The sequence below is a fragment of the Somniosus microcephalus genome, chromosome 5 (assembly GCF_052327205.1).
Source record: "Somniosus microcephalus isolate GS21.2 chromosome 5, FLI_Smic_1.0, whole genome shotgun sequence".
Taxonomy (NCBI): domain Eukaryota; kingdom Metazoa; phylum Chordata; class Chondrichthyes; order Squaliformes; family Somniosidae; genus Somniosus; species Somniosus microcephalus.
In genome coordinates this window covers 12,389,773-12,409,370 of record NC_140991.1, presented here as the reverse complement: position 1 = coordinate 12,409,370, position 19,598 = coordinate 12,389,773, and the positions used below count along the sequence as shown (strand labels likewise).

General features: G+C 45.9%; 1 protein-coding gene across 2 annotated transcripts in view; it reads right to left on the bottom strand.

Moving 5' to 3' along the window:
• Nucleotides 1-1,930: 1,930 nt before the first annotated feature.
• Nucleotides 1,931-19,598, bottom strand: part of fbxl6 (F-box and leucine-rich repeat protein 6) — a 54,185-nt gene continuing 36,517 nt past the window's right edge. For both annotated transcript variants that reach the window (XM_085987333.1, XM_085987332.1), the window contains exon 10: nt 1,931-7,711. In XM_085987333.1, the coding sequence (XP_085843459.1) occupies nt 7,528-7,711 (184 nt within the window). In that variant the 3' untranslated portion in view covers nt 1,931-7,527. The remainder of the gene's footprint in view (nt 7,712-19,598) is intronic.

Sequence of the window (19,598 nt, the reverse complement as noted above, 5' to 3'; positions counted from 1 at the left end):
CCTTTAGGCAGTCTTAACCCTAGAATGCACAGACTCCAAGCAGGCAATTCAGGGCTCAGTGAGTGGCCAGAGGATGACGGGAGAGAGAAGTAGCTAAATGTCACTCCTGGTGCAGCAGAGGGTGCTGTGGGGCAGAGTAGGATGAGCTCTGTACCTCTGCCTTGTACCTGAGCTGCGAACTTGGTGCTGATACTGAAATCTGATGAGCACCAAAAGTCATAAAATTGCTCACTGCCAAAGTAACTCGCTCACCTTGTTTAGCTCAACACTGGGATTTAGTCTGGGCTCAGCCTAAGAGATTTTACAAATGATCGAGTGAAATGTGTAGAGCTAGCCCTGAGAACGAAACTTGTCAATTATCAGTGGCTGAGTCAGGCTTACTGGTGCATACTCTGGGAATTTTGACTTTCCTATTATTCCCAGTACAATCTCTCCCTGTCTTTCTGTACTGTTGGCAAGTTTCCAGGGTCACAGTTGCGAGATGGCTATCCTTGTTATAGTTGTATAATCCACTCTGGATCTTCCCTCTGACATGGGTGTTCAGATCTGTTGCTCAGCACATGTATTTTTGTGTGACAGTTGGGCATCTTTACATTATTGGAGTAGATGGCAGTCCTGTTATATCATAAATCTGTGAATCATTCTTAATGGAACAGGTACTGAATGAGGGTCTAGCCACAGACAGGTCTTTAGCCATCTGTTGTGCTACATCCATCTTTGACCTTGTACTCCCTGCTCAGACTGTCGCACAGTTGGTGGTGGAGTTGGGTTCACAACCTTGTGAGCAAAGTTTTACAATCGAGTATCTTCAAGGTCCTTTGGACTGAAGTATTTCTCCTGGAGTTTTCTTAGCAGTCGTTTAGCATTTAACATATTTGTTTTGGAATGCACTGTCTAGTGGAAACATTTACAGGGCTGTGGGGAAAGGAAACGACCACCGGACATCTCAAAGCACTTTATAGCCAATAAAGTACTTTTTGAAGTGGAGTCACTGTTGCAATGTGGCAGCCAATTTGCGCACAGCAAGCTCCCACAAACAGCAATGTGATAATGACCAGTTAATCTGTTTTAGTGATGTTGGTTGAGGGATAAATATTGGCCAGGACACCAAGGAGAACTCCCCTGCTCTTCAAAATAGTGCCAGGGGATCTTTTACATCCTCCTGAAAGAGTAGACAGGGGCCTCGGTTTAACGTCTCAAACAAAAGACGGCATCTCTGACAGTGCAGTGCTCCCTCAGCCTAGCTTTATGTGCTCAAAAGTCCCTGGAGTGGGACCTGAACCCACAACCTTCTGACTCGGAGGAGAGGGTGCTACCAACTGAGCCACAGCTGCTTTATCCAGATTTTTTAAAAATGTTAGAGCAAAACAAAGATTAGGAGTCTCACATTGGGATAAGGTAGCACCTGAAATATCATGAACAAACTTTTAAAAAAATTAAGTTTTTTAAAAGTTGTAATTTTTTATATAATGGAGAATTTTGACATTCCACAAATAAAACATTTTTTCAGGGCAATAACATTTGTTTAGTGGTCAATACACTGCTAAAACCTGTTACACTTATCCCACCAAAACTTAACATTTAATGGGGTATGTAACAGCAATATTACCACGGAAAGGCTCAAGTCTTTGTCTGTTTCACGGATTTCACTGATTGTCGGCTATTTGTGGGCGGGGTGGGATAAAACACAGCCAGTATTGGAGCAGTGAATGACTGATCTCAACTTTGGGATTTCCACGTTTAGATGTGCATGCACTAAATCCTGAAGTTGCGGTCAGTTTCAGAGGGGCAATAACGCGAACGCTGTTAGTTTGCTGTTATTACCCACTGCAAATTCGGGGCCATTAAGTCTTTTTATATGGTAGCCAAGTCATGTTCTGCTAAATCTACTGGTCGTGATTCTGATACACTACAATGGAAAGAATGAAACTCAAGTTGCAAATATTTAATTACATATATATACACATTTACGTATTCCAGTTATTTATTTATACATCCACTTTATCAATAGGAGTCAAAAAAACATTTTCATAAAATAGATGTATTGCAAGATAGTAAAAGCACCAATCACTGGTTTAGCAGCTGCTGAGCACAGTCCCAGTCTGTCATGCTCTTCCCTTTCTCCCCCACCTCTCGAAGGGACCGACTCCTTGCTGGGATTATAGCTCCACCGTTCTTAGCCATGTGCCCATTCACCACACACGATTCCAGTGAGTGAATCGCAGGGGAGGCCACTGCCAAGTCCAGCCCTACCCTTGCCCAGGCGCCGGCGCGCTTGAGTATTTCCGCGACCGGTGTGCATTATCAACCCGGAAAACCAAATTTTAATTTGATTTGTTAAGTTTTAGTTGAACTTTTGTTTATTTACAGTCCAATTGGGTTTTTTTTGGGTCCAAATAAAAAAGAGTACCCTTGCCCAGGTTCCTGCATGGGTTGCTGGAGCGGGAAGATCCCAGGCAGATTTTACTCTCCCTTATCCCAGGGGTGAGCGGGAGCGGGGGGGTCGCTGAGATCAGTAATGGGAGCCATGTCGCTAACCAGGCTAAGCTCAGCATAGACTGGGGGATCCAACTGAGCACCCAGGCTGCTCAGCTATTCACTTCCTTAACCAGCTCGGAAAGCTACCTTGCTTTTCCTGAGAATGAAAGCTGCAACAGCCCCCAAACACTACAAAAAACATCAATTGTGAATTCATATTTTCAGTAATACACCATGATTTAAGTATTCACATCAATGGCCTCTGCTCTTCCACTTTTAATGTGGAAATGCAATTACCACTTTGTCGATTAGCACCCATTGAAAAGGAATGAGCCTCTATTTAAGAGTGGGGCTGCGGGGTTTCAGGATAAGGAAAGACCAGGCATCCAAATAATCTGCTGCTAGAACCACGGCAGTGCCAACCAAGCAACAGGGTAGAAGTTGAATGGAGCAGAGGTTTAAGGGCAGATGAATATCCTGAAGTTCTGATTTGAGCTGGTTGCTCGTCTCCCTCGGGAGATCCTGTGGATTGTACAAAGTGCATGGTCCCTGGAGAGTGGGCTGGGGTAGGCAGCCCCTTCACGCTCTATTATTTTCAGTACATAACAGTGACTACATTTCAAAACTATTTGTTGTATATTGCAAGAAGTGATAAAAGGCAATACAAATGCAAGTTTGTTCTTTCTACTATGTTACAAATGGCAGGAGCCCCCGAGACAAAATAAAGGACCTCACAACAGCTTGTACAAGGAGTAACTCATTTCCACAACGCACATTTAGAAGATTAAAACCTAGGACTACGCTAGAGTCAGATCAAGGGGACACAGTACGAAATTTCAGCTACTCGCCATTACATTTTACTCAGAATCCAGTTCCGTGGATTTTAATAATTTAATAATTATTGTTTTAATAATTTGGCCTAAGAGCACTGAGTGACGAGGATCCTCTGTGTTTCTATACACACACTGAATTTCTGTGAGGGGTCCTTGCGCTCATTCACTGTAACCGCTGGGAGAACCGCAAGAATCACAGGAAAATGGTGGGAATGCCTCTGGCGCCATTCTCCTGGGCTTTCCGCGGCTCTTCTGCCAGATACAGTGGGCGAGTCGGAGACCCCCGGGTAAAACACAAAACTTTTAAAATATCTCGTCTCAATGGTTCACTGAACATCAACTTTAAACCAGACTCTCAATGATAAGAACAGATCTATTGGGTGCCACTGCCACCCAGCTTTAGGAGACCAGCCTTTCCATATGTCTGGGGTCCCGAATGGTTATGTCAAGCAGCGTGGGAGACGGGCAAACTATTGGGCAGATTCTGCAAAACACCTCAATGCTGGACGGCATCAAGTATACTGAGCTTAAATAAAGGAGACTATGAAGGTATGAGTAGAATTGACTAAAGTGGACTGGGAAAACAGATTAAAGTGTAAGACGGTACAAGAGCAGTGGTCTACATTCAAGGAGATATTTCACATCTTTCAAGATAAATATATTCCACTGAGGAAAAAGGGGAGTAAAAGAAAAGACAGGCATCCATGGCTAAGTAAAGTAATAAAGGATAGTATCCGACTGAAAACAAGGGCATATAAAGTAGCCAAATCTAGTGGGAGGATAAAAGATTGGGAAGCATTTAAAAGCCAGCAAACAATAACTAAAAGATTAATTAAGAAAGGGAAGATAGATTATGAAAGTAAACTAGCAAAAAATATAAAAACAGATAGCAAGAGTTTCTACAGCTATATAAAAAGAAAAAGGGTGGCTAAAGTGAACGTTGGTCCCTTAGAGGATGAGACCGGGAAACTAATGGTGGGGAACATGGAGATGGCAAAGACGCTGAACAAATATTTTGTATCAGTCTTTACAGTAAAGGACACTAAAAATATCCCAACACTCGACAAACAGGGGGCAATGGGGGGGTGGAGGAGCTAAAGACAATTAAAATCACTAAGGAGATGGTACTCAGTAAAGTAATGGGACTTAAGGCGGATAAATCCCCCGGACCTGATGGCCTACATCCTAGGGTCTTGAGAGAAGTGGCGGTAGGGATTGTGGATGCATTGGTGATTATTTTCCAGAACTCCCTGGACTCAGGAAAGGTCCCGGCAGATTGGAAAACTGCTAATGTAACACCCTTATTTAAGAAGGGAAGTAGACAAAAAACTGGAAACTATAGACCAGTTAGCCTAACATCTGTGGTTGGCAAAATGTTGGGAGTCCATTATTAAGGAAACAGTAACAGAGCATTTGGATAAACATAATTTAATAGGACAGAGTCAGCATGGTTTTATGAAGGGGAAGTCATGTTTGACAAATTTGCTCGAATTCTTTGAAGATGTAACATACAGGGTGGATAAAGGGGAACCAGTGGATGTAGTGTATTTGGACTTCCAAAAGGCATTTGACAAGGTTCCACACAAAAGATTACTGATCAAGATAAGAAATCACGGGATGGGGGTAATATACTGGCATGGGTGGAAGATTGGCTATCTAACAGAAAACAAAGAGTTGGGATAAATGGTTCATTCTCGGGCTGGCAATCAGTAACTAGTGGTGTTCCGCAGGGGTCAGTGCTGGGACCCCAACTCTTTACAATCTATATTAACGATTTGGAGGAAGGGACCGAGTGCAACATATCCAAGTTTGCCGACGATACAAAGATGGGAGGGAAAGCAATGAGGACATAAAAAACCTGCAAAAGGACATAGACAGGCTAAGTGAGTGGGCAGAAATTTGGCAGATGCAATATAATGTTGGAAAGTATGAGGTTATGCACTTTGGCAGAAAAAAATCAAATAGCAAGTTATTATCTAAATGGAGAGAAACTGCAAAGTGCTACAGTACAAAGGGATCTGGGGGTCCTGGTGCATGAAACACAAAAAGTTAGTATACAGGTGCAGCAGGTGATCAGGAAGGCCAATGGAATCTTGGCTTTTATTGCAAGGGGGATGGAGTATAAAAACAGGGAAGTCTTGCTGCAGTTATACAGGGTATTGGTGAGGCCACACCTGGAATACTGCGTGCAGTTTTGGTTTCCATATTTAAGAAAAGATATACTTGCTCTCGAGGCGGTTCAGAGAAAGTTCACTCGGTTGATTCCGGAGATGAGGGGGTTGACGTATGAGGAAAGGTTGAGTAGGTTGGGACTCTACTCATTGGAGTTCAGAAGAATGAGAGGCGATCTTATCGAAACATATAAGATTGTGAGGGGGCTTGATCCGGTGGATGCGGGGAGGATGTTTCCACTGATGGGTGAGACTAGAACTAGGGGGCATAATCTTAGAATAAGGGGCTGCCCTTTCAAAACTGAGATGAGGAGAAACTTCTTCACTCAGAGGGTAGTAAATCTATGGAATTTGCTACCCCAGAGAGCTGTGGAAGCTGCAACATTAAATAAATTTAAAATGGAGATACAGTTTCCTAGCAGATAAGGGAATTAGGGGTTACGGGGAGAGGGCAGGGAAGTGGACGTGAGTCTAGATTCGGATCAGCCATGATCCTATTGAATGGCAGAGCAGGCCCAAGGGGCCGTATGACCTACTCCTGCTCCTACTTCTTATGTTCGTCACCCCGCAGACCGTATTAAAAGGTTTGCCAGAGTGCCAGCTGCAGGGCACAGCAGCGCTCGAATGCACCATGCCAGGCGTATAGCAGCACCCACTCATCCCCATCCAACATACTCCTGACCACAGGCCATTATGGAGAAGCTGCAGAGAGAGAGAGAGAGAGAGAGAGAGACCACGCACTTCTTCATAGGGAAGGACGATTAAAACGCCCGGCTGGTTTACAGCCTAGATGCCCATTAAAAAGTGGCTCTGACAGTGGCCTGGAACGGGTAACTCTCCTGCCTCTGGGCTGCAGTGGCATGTGGTGCTGGGGGAATCTATAGGCCGAGGGGGAGGGTACAGAAAAACACTTAAGGCACTAGACATTTATCTCCCCGACAGTGTTCGGATCAGGCGATTTAAAAAGTTATTGTAAAAATGTACAACGGGCTTGTAGGGCTGCAAAATTGGGCCTCAGTTTACATTCAGCAATTTATGGATAGTGAACCAGAATTTCCTGCCCGCTGTATTTAGAAACAGGAGCTCACCCACCACATTCACTGCGCTGGTCACTGTAATCGCAAAAGAGCCCTTACTCTACAGCTCAAATGGGTTTTATTTACAGTCCAACCTGTCTGAGTTCCCACTTGCTCCAGTGATTTTGTAAAAATCACATTTACCCGACATCTTTTTCTCAACATTACAAGGCACCTTAACCTGCATTACATCCCTGTCTCCAGTCTGCTTAAGGTATCGTCCAGTGATGATTTTTATTGACAATTATGTAGCTAGGCTTTTTTTGCATACTGGTAGAAACCGAGCTCACCCTGGAGTACAGCCTGAACCGAGCTCACCCTGGAGTACAGCCTGAACCGAGCTCACCCTGGAGTACAGCCTGAACCGAGCTCACCCTGGAGTACAGCCCGAACCGAGCTCACCCTGGAGTACAGCCTGAACCGAGCTCACCCTGGAGTACAGCCTGAACCGAGCTCACCCTGGAGTACAGCCCGAACCGAGCTCACCCTGGAGTACAGCCCGAACCGAGCTCACCCTGGAATACAGCCCGAACTGAGCTCACCCTGGAGTACAGCCTGAACCGAGCTCACCCTGGAGTACAGCTCGAACCGAGCTCACCCTGGAGTACAGCCCGAACCGAGCTCACCCTGGAGTACAGCCCGAACCGAGCTCACCCTGGAGTACAGCCTGAACCGAGCTCACCCTGGAGTACAGCCTGAACCGAGCTCACCCTGGAGTACAGCCCGAACCGAGCTCACCCTGGAGTACAGCCTGAACCGAGCTCACCCTGGAGTACAGCCTAAACCGAGCTCACCCTGTTGTGCAGTTGATATTGTTTATGCTTTATTTACTGATTGTGCTTTGAACTTCATGGAACGAGCTGGACACACACACACACTTCGTTTAAGAAGGTGAGTCAGTCACGCCACCCTTTGAATCTGCAATCTGACTGGGGCCTTTGCTGTTGTCTGTGAGCAGGACCGCCTGCTTCACAACCTCCCCTTGTGGTCTGCATTCGCTGGTGAGCTGCTGTCCTCCACGCTGCTCAGCAACCGGTTGACAAACTGGCAGATCTCATCCTGGCCTCGGTAGATGCGCTTCAGCCCCCGGGGGAGGCAGCGGCAGGACGTCAGGTTCAGGTAGGTCAGCTCGGGGCTGCTGCTCACCACCACTCTGCAGGAGAGGGACAAGGGACAGAAAAAGAAAAAACAAACATTATTCCGCTGACCAGAAACAGCAGCCAAGAAATCGCGTCAGATATTTCCTGAGAATTATGGTAGATAACAGTTACTAAAGGAAGGCTTCACTTGCACAGGAGACTGTTCACCATCTGGAGGAGAAATATGGGTTGAATTACATAGAATGAACAGCACACAATCAGGCCATTCGCCCAATGATCCATGCCGGTGTTTATGCTCCACACGAGCCTCCTATCTAACCCCATCAGCATATCCTTCTATTCATAAAAACATAAGAAATAAGAGTAGGCCATACGGCCCCTCGAGCCGGCTCCACCATTCAATAAGATCATGGCTGAACTTGTACATCAACTCCACCTTCCTGCCCAATCCCCTTATCCCTTAGTGCTCAAATCTATCAATCTCAGCCTTAAGTATACTCAAATGACTGAGCAGCCATAGCTATCTGGGGCAGAGAATTCCAAAGATTCACAAACCTTTAAGTGAGTTTTCGCCTCATCTCATTCCTAAATGGCTGACCACTTATCCTGAGACTATGCTCCCTAGTTGTAGACTCTCCAGCCAGGGGAAACAGCCTCTCAGCATCTACCCTCATGTAGCATCTAGAGAGACAAGGGAACTAGATGTAATATCTCCAAGTTTGCAGACGACACAAAGCTGGGTGGGCGTGTGTGCTGTGAGGAGGATGCAGAGAAACTCCAGTATGATTTGGACAGGTTGGGTGATTATACTGCATTTGCCATGCATCTGCCCAATGTGGATAAATGCGAGGTTATCCACTTCGGTGGCAAAAACAGGAAGACAGATTATTATCTGAATGGCAATAGATTGGGAAAAGGGGAAGTGCAACGAGACCTGGGTGTCCTTGTGCACCAGTCGCTGAAGGTAAGCATGCAGGTGCAGCAGGCGGTTAAGAAGGCAAATGGTATGTTGGCCTTCATAGCGAGAGGATTCAAGTACAGGAGCACGGATGTCTTGCTGCAGTTGTACAGGGCCTTGGTGAGACCACATCTTGAGTATTGTGTGCAGTTTTGGTCGCTTTATCTGAGGAAGGATGTTCTTGCCATGGAGGGAGTGCAGCGAAGATTCACCAGGCTGATACCTGGGATGGCAGAAATGACGTATGAGGAGAGATTGGGTCGATTAGGCTTATATTCGCTAGAGTTTAGAAGAATGAGAGGGGATCTCATTGAAACTTATAAAATTCGAACAGGACTAGACAGACTAGATGTAGGAAGGATGTTCCTGATGGTGGGGGAGTCCAGAACCAGGGGTCACAGTCTAAGGATAAGGGGTAAGCCATTTAGGACTGAGATGAGGAGAAATTTCTTCACCCAGAGAGTGGTGAACCTGTGGAATTCTCTACCACACAAGGCAGTTGAGGCCAATTCAGTAAATATATTCAAGAAGGAGTTAGATATATTTCTTAAGGCTAAAGGGATCAAGGGATATGGGGAGAAAGCAGGGACAGGGTACTGAATTTGAATGATCAGCCATGATCTCATTAAATGGCGGAGCAGGCTCGAGGGGCCGAATGGCCTACTCCTGCTCCTATTTTCTATGTTTCTAAATTTCTATGTTTCTACCCTGTGGAGCCCTCTAAGAATCTTATATGTTTCAATGAGATCATCTCTCATTCTTCCAAACTCCAGACAATATAAGCTGATTCTCCTCAATCTCTCTTTATAGGACATCCCTCTCATCCCAGGAATCAATCTAGTGAACCTTTGTTGCACCCCCTCTAAGGCAAGTATATCCTTCCTTAGGTAAGGAGCTCAAAACTGTACACAATACTCCAGGTGTGGTCTCACCAAAGCCCCATATAACTGCAGCAAGACTTCCTTACTCTTATACTCCAACACCCTTGCAATAAAAACTAACATACCATTTGCCTTCCTAATTGCTTGCTGTACCTGCATGTTAACTGTAGTGTATGTACCTTGAAGGAGGAACTATATTCTGCAGCCCCTGTATACTGCAGTACCAGTAGTGACCACCCCTGTATATAAGCCTGTGTAGTAACTTTGTATAGTAGTTCCAGTTTTGTCTCCATTCAGTAAACACCTGTTATAACCAACTTCTGCAGTCCGTGTCTCAATTACACACGGACGTTACATTGGCGACGAACAGATCCAAACTTACCTACAGTTCTGCACCACCTCATGGGGATCCATCCCTGAAGCGAAGTTGTTAGAGGTCGAGGCCAGAAGGAAGAAATCCAAAAAAAGAAAAAAAAACAAACAGAAGAAACGGGCGTCGACCGTGGGCAACCGCCCTCTGATTCATCGAATTTGAAGATTTGCAGGAGAGGCTGTCGAGAGCTGGGCTTGGTTCTCCAGTCTATGGTGTTCCAGCTAAATCGGGCTGGTGGCAGGTAGTACATTGATCCTTCCTGGGCTGCGGCGGGCTAGAGCTCGATCGGGTGGCTTTTCAACGCGGCCGAGCAGCGTTGTTGGGAAGAGGAGAGAGAGAGAGAGGGTGGAGCACACAGGGTGCGGCCAGTGCTACGAAGCCGGGCAGCGTACAGACCCGAGAAGAGGGAGGAAAGTGTCCCATAGGGTCTGCTCTGACAACGGGAACAGTAATTAAAATAAAAGAAATTAGAAGCGCAGAAAGCCGCGAGGAGCTGCAGTTTGCCACAGGGACCGCGGAGAACGGCGTTGGCAGCAGCGCGGGGGGAAGTGCGCGAAGACCATAGGGCGTCGCCATCAAAGCACAAAAACGCCAGCAACAGCGCTGGCAGCAGCGGAAAAGACAGAAAGCGTGGGAGGCGCCATCTTAATCCAGCGGGGAAGGCGGCAAAGCGCGGGAGGCGTCATTTTGTTCAATCGGGGAAGAAGGCAAAGCGCGGGAGGCGCCATCTTAGATCTCCAAGATGCCGAAGACTGGCAATATCACTGCCTTCGATAATGCAATAGAAGACTGGACCACGTATGTGGAAAGAGTCGAAGTATATTGCAAGGCAAATGAAGTAGCCGATGAGAAAAAGGCATCGGTACTACTAAACTTAATGGGCGCAAGAACGTACGGCCTATTGCGGAACCTGATCACTCCAGTCAAACCGATGGCGAAGAGTTTTAACGAAATTGTTGATATCCTACAGGAACACCTAAATCCTACACCACTGCTGATAGCAGAAAGATTTAAATTCCACAAGAGAAATCAGCATAAAGATGAGAGCAAGGCTGATTACCTTACGGAACTACGCAAGCTATCAAAGCACTGCCAGCTCGGAGCAGGACTGGCAGATACCCTACGGGACAAATTTGTCTGTGGACTCCTGAGTGAAGGAACCCAGAAGAGGTTACTCTCAGAGAAAGAGCTGACGCTAGATAAGGCTTTCAGCGTGGCAGTATCGTACGAAGCAGCAGCAAGGGGAGCTGCGGAAATACAGCAAAAGCCACAGGAATACGGCACCCATGAAATGACACGGGGATTTGAAAAATGTTATCGCTGCGGCAGAACAACCCATGACCAGAAGGACTGCTGGTCCAAGGACAAAACATGCAGGCAATGCGGAAAGATGGGACACATTGCACGAGTTTGGGTCCGGGAAGAAGACTAACGACAACAAAAAGACTACTAAGGAAAAGTACAGGAAAGTACAAAAGATGACGGACAGTAGTTCCGAAGACCAGAAGAGCGATAGTGAATCCGGGAACAAGAGACTAAGCTGTCTCAAACTACACAACGTAATCACAAAAGAGGATCACCGAACCATTTGGGTCACCCTCACGATAGCAGGGTGCCAAGTCAAAATGGAATTGGATACAGGATCAGCCCTGACCGTCATGAATCGATGAGACTACGAGCGGCTAATCTCACACATACCCTTGAAAGACACATCCATTGTCTTGAAGACATATACGGGGCAGAAAGTATACCCCAGAGGGAAAATAAGGGTGCCTGTCGAATACAACGGCAAGGAAATGCAGAAATTGTATCTGTACATACTGCAAGATGGTGGACCACCGTTATTGGGACGTGAATGGATCAGAAAGATAAGTTTAGACTGGCACTCCATTCAGGCACTGACTGTGGCTGGTAAAAAGGATGACGACGTCACACCTGGACGATTGTCAAAAATCTTGGCTAACGCTAAAGAGGTATTTCAACAAGAACTGGAAACTCTTAAAGGCGTAATCGCCTCGATAAAAATAGAAGAGAATGCAATTCCCAAGTCTTTCAAAGCAAGACCGGTACCGTATGCAATTCGCCCAGCCGTCGAGGCAGAGCTGGAGAATCTGGAGAATGCAGGCGTGTTATCTAAGGTAGACTGGAGCGAGTGGGCGACACCCATCGTTCCTGTCATGAAGAAAACGTTAAACAATACGTCTGAGGAGCCAAGGAAGGTTCGCATCTGTGGGGGCTTCAAGGTGACTGTGAACCCAGTCCTTCACACAGTACATATCTTCTTCCGAGGATAGAAGATATTTTCGCCTCACTATCTGGAGGGAAACGTTTTACAAAAATTGACCTAGCGCAAGCATATTTGCAGATGGAGGTTGAAGAATCCTCTAGGAAATATCTCACGATAAACACTCACAAAAGTCTTTACCAGTATAATCGACTGGTATTCGGAGTTGCATCAGCTCCGGCTATATGGCAAAGAGCGATGGAACAAGTCCTGCAAGGGATTCCGGGGACTCAGTGTTACTTGGACGACAGCCTAGTGACAGGTGAAAATGACAGTGAACACCTTGCCAACCTAGAGCAGGTGCTCACTAGACTAAGAGAACATGGGGTACGAGCCAATCGCCCCAAGTGCGAGTTTTTTAAGAAACAAATATCGTATTGTGGCCACGTGATTGATGAAGAGGGGTTACATAAGTCCCGACAAAATTGAAGCGGTAGTTAAGGCTCCAGCGCCTGAAAATGTGTCGCAACTGAGGTCATTCCTCGGATTGGTGAATTACTACCATAAGTTTTTGCCGAATTTGTCCACAATTCTGCACCCACTGAACGCCCTGCTACAAACTGGAGTAGCATGGAAATGGAGCGATGAATGTAAGCAGGCCTTTCAGAAGTGTAAAGGCCTGATCACTTCAAGAGAAGTATTGGCTCACTACAACCCATCACTACCGATAAGACTGGCGTGTGATGCGTCTCCCTACGGCGTTGGAGCGGTACTGTCACATAAATCCCTTGATGGTTCAGAGAGGCCGATAGCTTTTGCGTCACGCTCGGTAACTGCAGCCGAGCGTAACTACGCCCAGATTGACAGAGAGGCCCTCAGCCTGGTGTGGGGGGTGAAGAAGTTCAATCACTACCTGCACGGACAGAAATTTACTCTACTAACTGATCATCAACCTCTCGTCTCCATTTTCAACCCTAAGAAGGGCGTCCCGATAATGACAGCACAATGGCTACAGAGGTGGTCCCTTTTCCTAGGGGCACACCAATATGACATCGAGTACAAAGGAACTAAACAGCATGGGAATGCTGATGGATTGTCGCGCCTACCGTTGCCGACGGTGGAAGAAGCACCTGCAGTGGATCCTGTGGAGATATTCCACTCGACCATAGTCTAATGTCTACCTGTGACGAATGCAAACATAGAACAGGAAACACGAAATGACTCGACACTCTCCAGGGTCTATGATTTAACGGTGAAGGGATGGCCAGCACATGTCGAACCACTGTTGCCAGCATTCTCGCCGAGAAGAGAACAGCTGTCAGTGTGCCGAGGAACCTTGATGTGTGGATCCAGAGTAGTAATTCCACCCAAATTGAAGGATAGAGTGCTCAATGAGCTTCATGAGGGTCATCTGGGAGGGGTAAAAATGAAGAACTTAGCCAGAGCGTTTGTGTGGTGGCCGGGAATCGATAGAGAAATCGAAGAGATGACCAAGAGCTGTACAGGATGCCAGAAGGTCCAAAATGCCCCACCACAAGCCCCTCTACATCCATGGGAGTGGCCCTCATCTCCATGGCAAAGGGTACACATTGATTTTGCTGGTCCATTTATGGACTCGATGTTTTTAATTGCAGTGGATGCACATTCAAAGTGGCCAGAGGTAATAAAAATGTCCTCAACCACCACAGAAAAAACTATCAGTCTTACGAACCATATTCGCCAGAAATGGGCTGCCTGAACACATTTGCTCCGACAATGGACCACAGTTTGTGTCTGGAGAGTTCCGGAGGTTCTTAAAGAACAATGGTGTTAAACATTACACATCCGCCCCATATCATCCAGCCACCAATGGATTGGCTGAGAGGTTCGTTCAAACATTCAAGAAGGCTATCAAGGCAATGTGTAATGAAGACATACCCCTACAACACAAAGTGGATAACTTGTTTGCCTACCGGAATGCGACACATGCGGTTACCAACCAAACTCCAGCCATGATGTTCTTCAATCGAAGACTAAGATGCCGCTTGGATTTGGTTAAGCCAAACATCAGAAGAGATGTGGAGAACAGGCAGTTTCAGAATATGAATGAAAGGCCAACCAGGAGTTTCAAGATAGGTCAACCAGTTTTGGCCTGGGACTACCGCACAGAGAAATGGCAGCCAGGAACGATTTGCACACGGCAAGGACCTCTAATGTATACCGTGGACGTTGGAGAGAGCATTGTAAGACGCCATGCTGACCAGATTCTAGAGTCACTGGAAAACGTCAAATCTACACCATGATCCTATACACTTGGTGATGAAACCGAAGTACCAATTGCATCTACCTCAAAATCGGTGATATTGGAAGCAGACGAACCAAACAACGACGTTGATCCCGAATCAACTTTGCCAGAAGAACCTGATACCCCAAAGAGGCGTTATCCGGACAGAATCAGGAAGCCTCCTCAAAGACTGAATTTATAATTGATTAACTTCAGCTAATGTATATAGCAACTGTAATTGTAAATATGTTATTTAATTATTAATCGAATGTTATGTACTGTTTAGCTAAAAGGGGAGGAATTGTAGTGTATGTACCTTGAAGAAGGATCTATATTCTGCAGCCCCTGTATACTGCAGTACCAGTAGTGACCACCCCTGTATATAAGCCTGTGTAGTAACTTTGTATAGTAGTTCCAGTTTTGTCTCCATTCAGTAAACACCTGTTATAACCAACTTCTGCAGTCCGTGTCTCAATTACACACGGACGTTACATTAACTGTGATTTGTGTACAAGGACACCCAGGTCCCTCTGAATAACAACTTACTTTTTGTGGTATATATCAATGATTTAGACTTCAATGTAGGGGGCATGATTAAGAAGTTTGCAGATAATACAAAAATTGACCATGTGATTGTGAAGATGAAAGCTGCAGACTGCAGGAAGATATCAATGGGCTGGTCAGATGGGCAGAAAAGTGGCAAATGGAATTCAATCCGGAGAAGTGTGAGGTAATGCATTTGGGGAGGGCTAACGAGGAAAGGGAATACACATTAAATGGTAGGACACTGAGAAGTGCAGAGGAACAGAAGGACCTTGGAGTGCAGGTCCACAGATCCCTGAAGATAGCAGGACAGGTAGGTAAGGTGGTTAAGGCATACGGGATACTTGCCTTTATTAGCCGAGGCATAGAATATAAGAGCAGGGAGGTTATGCTTGAACTGTATAAAACACTAGTTAGGCCACAGCTAGAGTACTGCGTGCAGTTCTGGTCACCACATTACAGGAAAGATGTGATCGCACTAGAGAGGGTGCAGAGGAGATTTACAAGGATGTTGCCTGGGCTGGAGAATTTTAGTTATGAGGAAAGATTGGATAGGCTGGGGTTGTTTTCTTTGGAACAGAGGAGGCTGAGGGGAGACCTAATTGAGGTGTATAAAATTATGAGGGACTTAGATAGGGTGGATAGTAAAGAACTAATTCCCTTAGCAGAGAGGTCAATAACCAGAGGCTATAGATTTACAGTAATGGGTAGAAGGATTAGAGGGGAGTTGAGGAGAACTTTTTTCACCCAGAGGGTGGTGGGGGTCTGGAACTCACTGCCTGAAAGGGTGGTAGAGGCAGAAACCCTCATCACATTTAAAAAGTACTTGGATATGCACTTGAAGTGCCGTAACCTACAGGGCTACGGACCAAGAGCTGGGAAGTGGGATTTGATGGATAGCTCTTTGTCGGCCGGCGCGGACACGATGGGCCGAATGGCCTCCTTCTGTGCCATAAATTTCTATGGTTCTATGATTTACTGGTCTCACCTTGTAAAAATATTCTGCTTTTCCATTCTTCCTACCAAAGTGGATAATTTCACACTTCTGCACATTATATCCATCTGTCACCTTCTTGTTTAATCACTTAACCGGTCTATATCCATTTACCACCTCTTTGCATCCTCCTCACAGTTTACTTTCCCACCTAGCTTTGTATCGTCAGTAAACTTGGATATATTACACTCGGTCCCCTCTTCCAAATCATGGCTATAGATTGTAAATAGTTGAGGCCCAAGCACTGGAAATTCCTCTCTCCCTCATGCATTTATCGAATTTTCCCCTTAAATGCATCTATTCATTATGGTCCAGGTGACGGGCTGGTTCAGTGGGTTAGACACTGGTCTTTGATCCTTATGATCTGGATTCAAACCCAGCCCACAGCCACTGCCTGCTGAGGCGCAAGGTTCCTACGCTGTGTCAGTGACTAGTATTCTTGCCTCTGAGTCAGAAGGTTGTGGGTTCAAGTCCCACTCCAGAGACTTGAGCACAAATTCGAGGATGACACTCCCAGTGCAGTACTGAGTGAGCGCTGCACTGTCGGATGTACCGTCCATCAGATGACGCGTTAAACCGAGGCTCCGTCGGCCCTCTTGGGTGGACATAGTTCTCCATAGCGTCCTGACCAACACTTATCCCTCAATTAACAACTAAAACAGATGACCTGGTCATTTATTTCATTGCTGTTTGTGGAATCGTGCTGTGCGATAATCGGCTGCCGTGTTTCCTACATTACAACAGTGACTACTCTTCAAAAGTACTTCATCAGGAACGGTAGCATAGTGGTAATGTTACTGGACTAGTAATTAAGAGGCCTGGACTAACGATCCAGAGACATGAGTTTAAATTCAGTTAATTAAATATATCTGGAACAAAAAGCTAGTATTAGTAATGGTGACCACATAACTACCGGATTGTCGTAAAAACCCATCTGGTTCACTAATGTTTTTTAGGGAAGGAAATCTGCCGTCCTTACCCGGTCTGGCTTATATACGACTCCAGGCCCACAGCATGTGGTTGACTCTTAGCTGTCCTCGGAAATGGCCAAGCAAGCCACTCAGTTGTACAGGGATGGGCCATAAAGGCCAATTAAAAAAAATTGTCTTTGAGGCGCACTGGAATGTGAAAGGGACTTAGAGATGCAAGTCCTTTCTTTACACAAGATGGGATTGGGCAGTCTCAATCCAGGTCGTAGAGGCCAGGTCCAGGTTCCTGGGCTCAAAAGAACACAACTGGCACTCTTGGGCAATTTCACTCCGAGAAGCTACACGCTGACTGGCGTGAGAAATCGGAAAGTGTCGCACTGGTGCAAATGTAGTGATGTTAGACTGGGTTAAAGGCATGTTGTTCGAGCAGAGTACCTTACCTTGGAGTACTTAATGCTGAAGAGTTTGGAAGGACAAAATCTAGAATCTTATCGCAGTTCAAGTGAACCGGTGGCAGCAATCTTTCACTATTTGCCCTCTCCAAACATTTCCTAATTTTGAGAACCTCTATTAAATTTCTCCCTTAGCCTTCTTATGTTCCAGTTTTACCAAGTCTTTCATTCATAACTATAATCTCTCACTGTCTACGCTGGCCAAAATCAGCAGTCCTTACCGGGAGGTCTCCGAGAATAGGCGAGTACATTTTTTGTTTCTATTTGCATTAATTTAGAGGAACTCTTGCTCTTCCTGGTGCCAAAGCGATACTGTGGGGTGCTGCCAACCTGAGAATGCCACACCACCCCCCCCCCCACCCCCCTCCGGTTCTCCCCCACAACCCCCACCCAGGACTTGCAAGTGGGCCGGTTCCACGTTGGAGCTAACCGAATTTTCCAGGGCCTCACTGGCGAAATGCATCGGGAGTCTCGATTGAGTCCGCAGCTCGCCGGGCTTATGTCCGAAGCCCAATTTCCAGTGAGCCTTAGGCCAACAGTCCTGGGGTGCACCGACACCGTGCCGCTGGTTTCTGCCACCAAACTCATTTCTTCCCTCATTACTCCTAATAGAGAAAGGAACATAGGAACAGGAGTAGGCCATTCAGCCCCTCGAGCCTATTCCGCCATTCGATGCGATCCTTATACCTGCCTTTGGCCCATATCCCTTAATACCTTTGGTTAACAAAAAGCTATCAATCTCCGATTTAAAATTAACAATTGCTCTAGCACCAATTGCCATTTGTGGAAGTGATTTCCAAACTTCTACCACTCTTTGTGTGTAGAAGTGTTTCCTAATTTCACTCCTGAACGGTCTGGCTCTAATTTTCAAACTATGCCCCCTAGTCCTAGACTCTCCAACCAGCGGAAATAGTTTCTCTCTATCCACCCTCTCTGTTCCCCTCAACATCCTGAAAACTTCGATCAGATCACCCCTTAGCCTTCTAAATTCAAGGGAATACAACCCTAGTTTCTGTAATCTCTCCTCGTAACTTAACCCTTGATGTCCGGGTATCATTCTGGTAAACCTACACTGCCCTCCCTCCAAGGCCAGTATATCCTTCCTAAGGTGTGGTGCCCAGAACTGCACACAGTGCTCCAGGTGTGGTCTAACCAGGGTTTTGTTTGGCTGCAGCATAACTTTTGCCCCCTTGTAATCTAGTCCTCTAGATATAAAGGCCAGCATTCCAATAGCTTTTTTGATTATTTTCTGTACCTGTTCATGACATTTTAATGATCTATGTACCTGAACCCCCAAGTCTCTTTGGACAACCACTGTTTTTAACTTTTCACCATTTAGAAAGTACCCTGTTCTATCCTTTTCAGGTCCAAAGTGGATGACCTCACATTTGCTTACATTGAAATCCATTTGCCAGAGTTTTGCCCATTCACTTAATCTATCGATATCCCCTTGTAACTTTATGCTTTCATCTGCACTGCCCACAATGCCACCTATCTTTGTGTCATTGGCAAATTTGGATATATGACTTCCTATGCCATCATCGAAGTTGTTAATAAATATTGTGAATAGTTGAGGCCTCAACACAGATCCCTGTGGGCACGACTAGTCACATCCTGCCAATTTGAGTACCTGCCCATTATCCCTACTCTCTGTCTCCTGTCGCTCAGCCAATTTCCTAACCAGGTCAATAATTTGCCCTCAACTCCGTGGGCTTCTACCTTAGATAACATCTTATGTGGGACTTTATCAAATGTCTTCTGGAAGTCCACATAAATAACATCCATAGACATTTCCCCTGTCCACTACTTTAGTCACCTCTGGCATGACCTACCTTTCACAAATCAATGCTGAACATTTGCGAGGTGTTCAGTCACCCTATCCTTAATTATAGACTCTAGCAATTTCCCCACAGCAGATGTTAGGCTAGCTAGTCCATAATTCCCTGGTTTCCCTCTCCCCATTCTTAAAAAGCGGACTGACATGCGCAATTGTCCAATCTAAAGGGACGGTTCCTGAATCTAGAGAACTTTGGAAGATTATAGTTAGATATTAATGGTGTTGTCTATAAAACAGGGGAGGAGGCAGGGCGTGGAATTTAGCAGTGTATTTAAAACAAAGACGTCAATACCCGTGTGAACAATGCACACAGAGGGATTTAGTACGAGCATGCAAGTGCTCATAGGGGAATTGCGCTGACCAGAATATATTTAAGAAGGAGATCGATAGATTTCTAGACACAAAAGGCGTCAAGGGGTATGGGGAGAGAGCGGGAATATGGTATTGAGATAGAGGATCAACCATGATCATATTGAATGGCGGAGC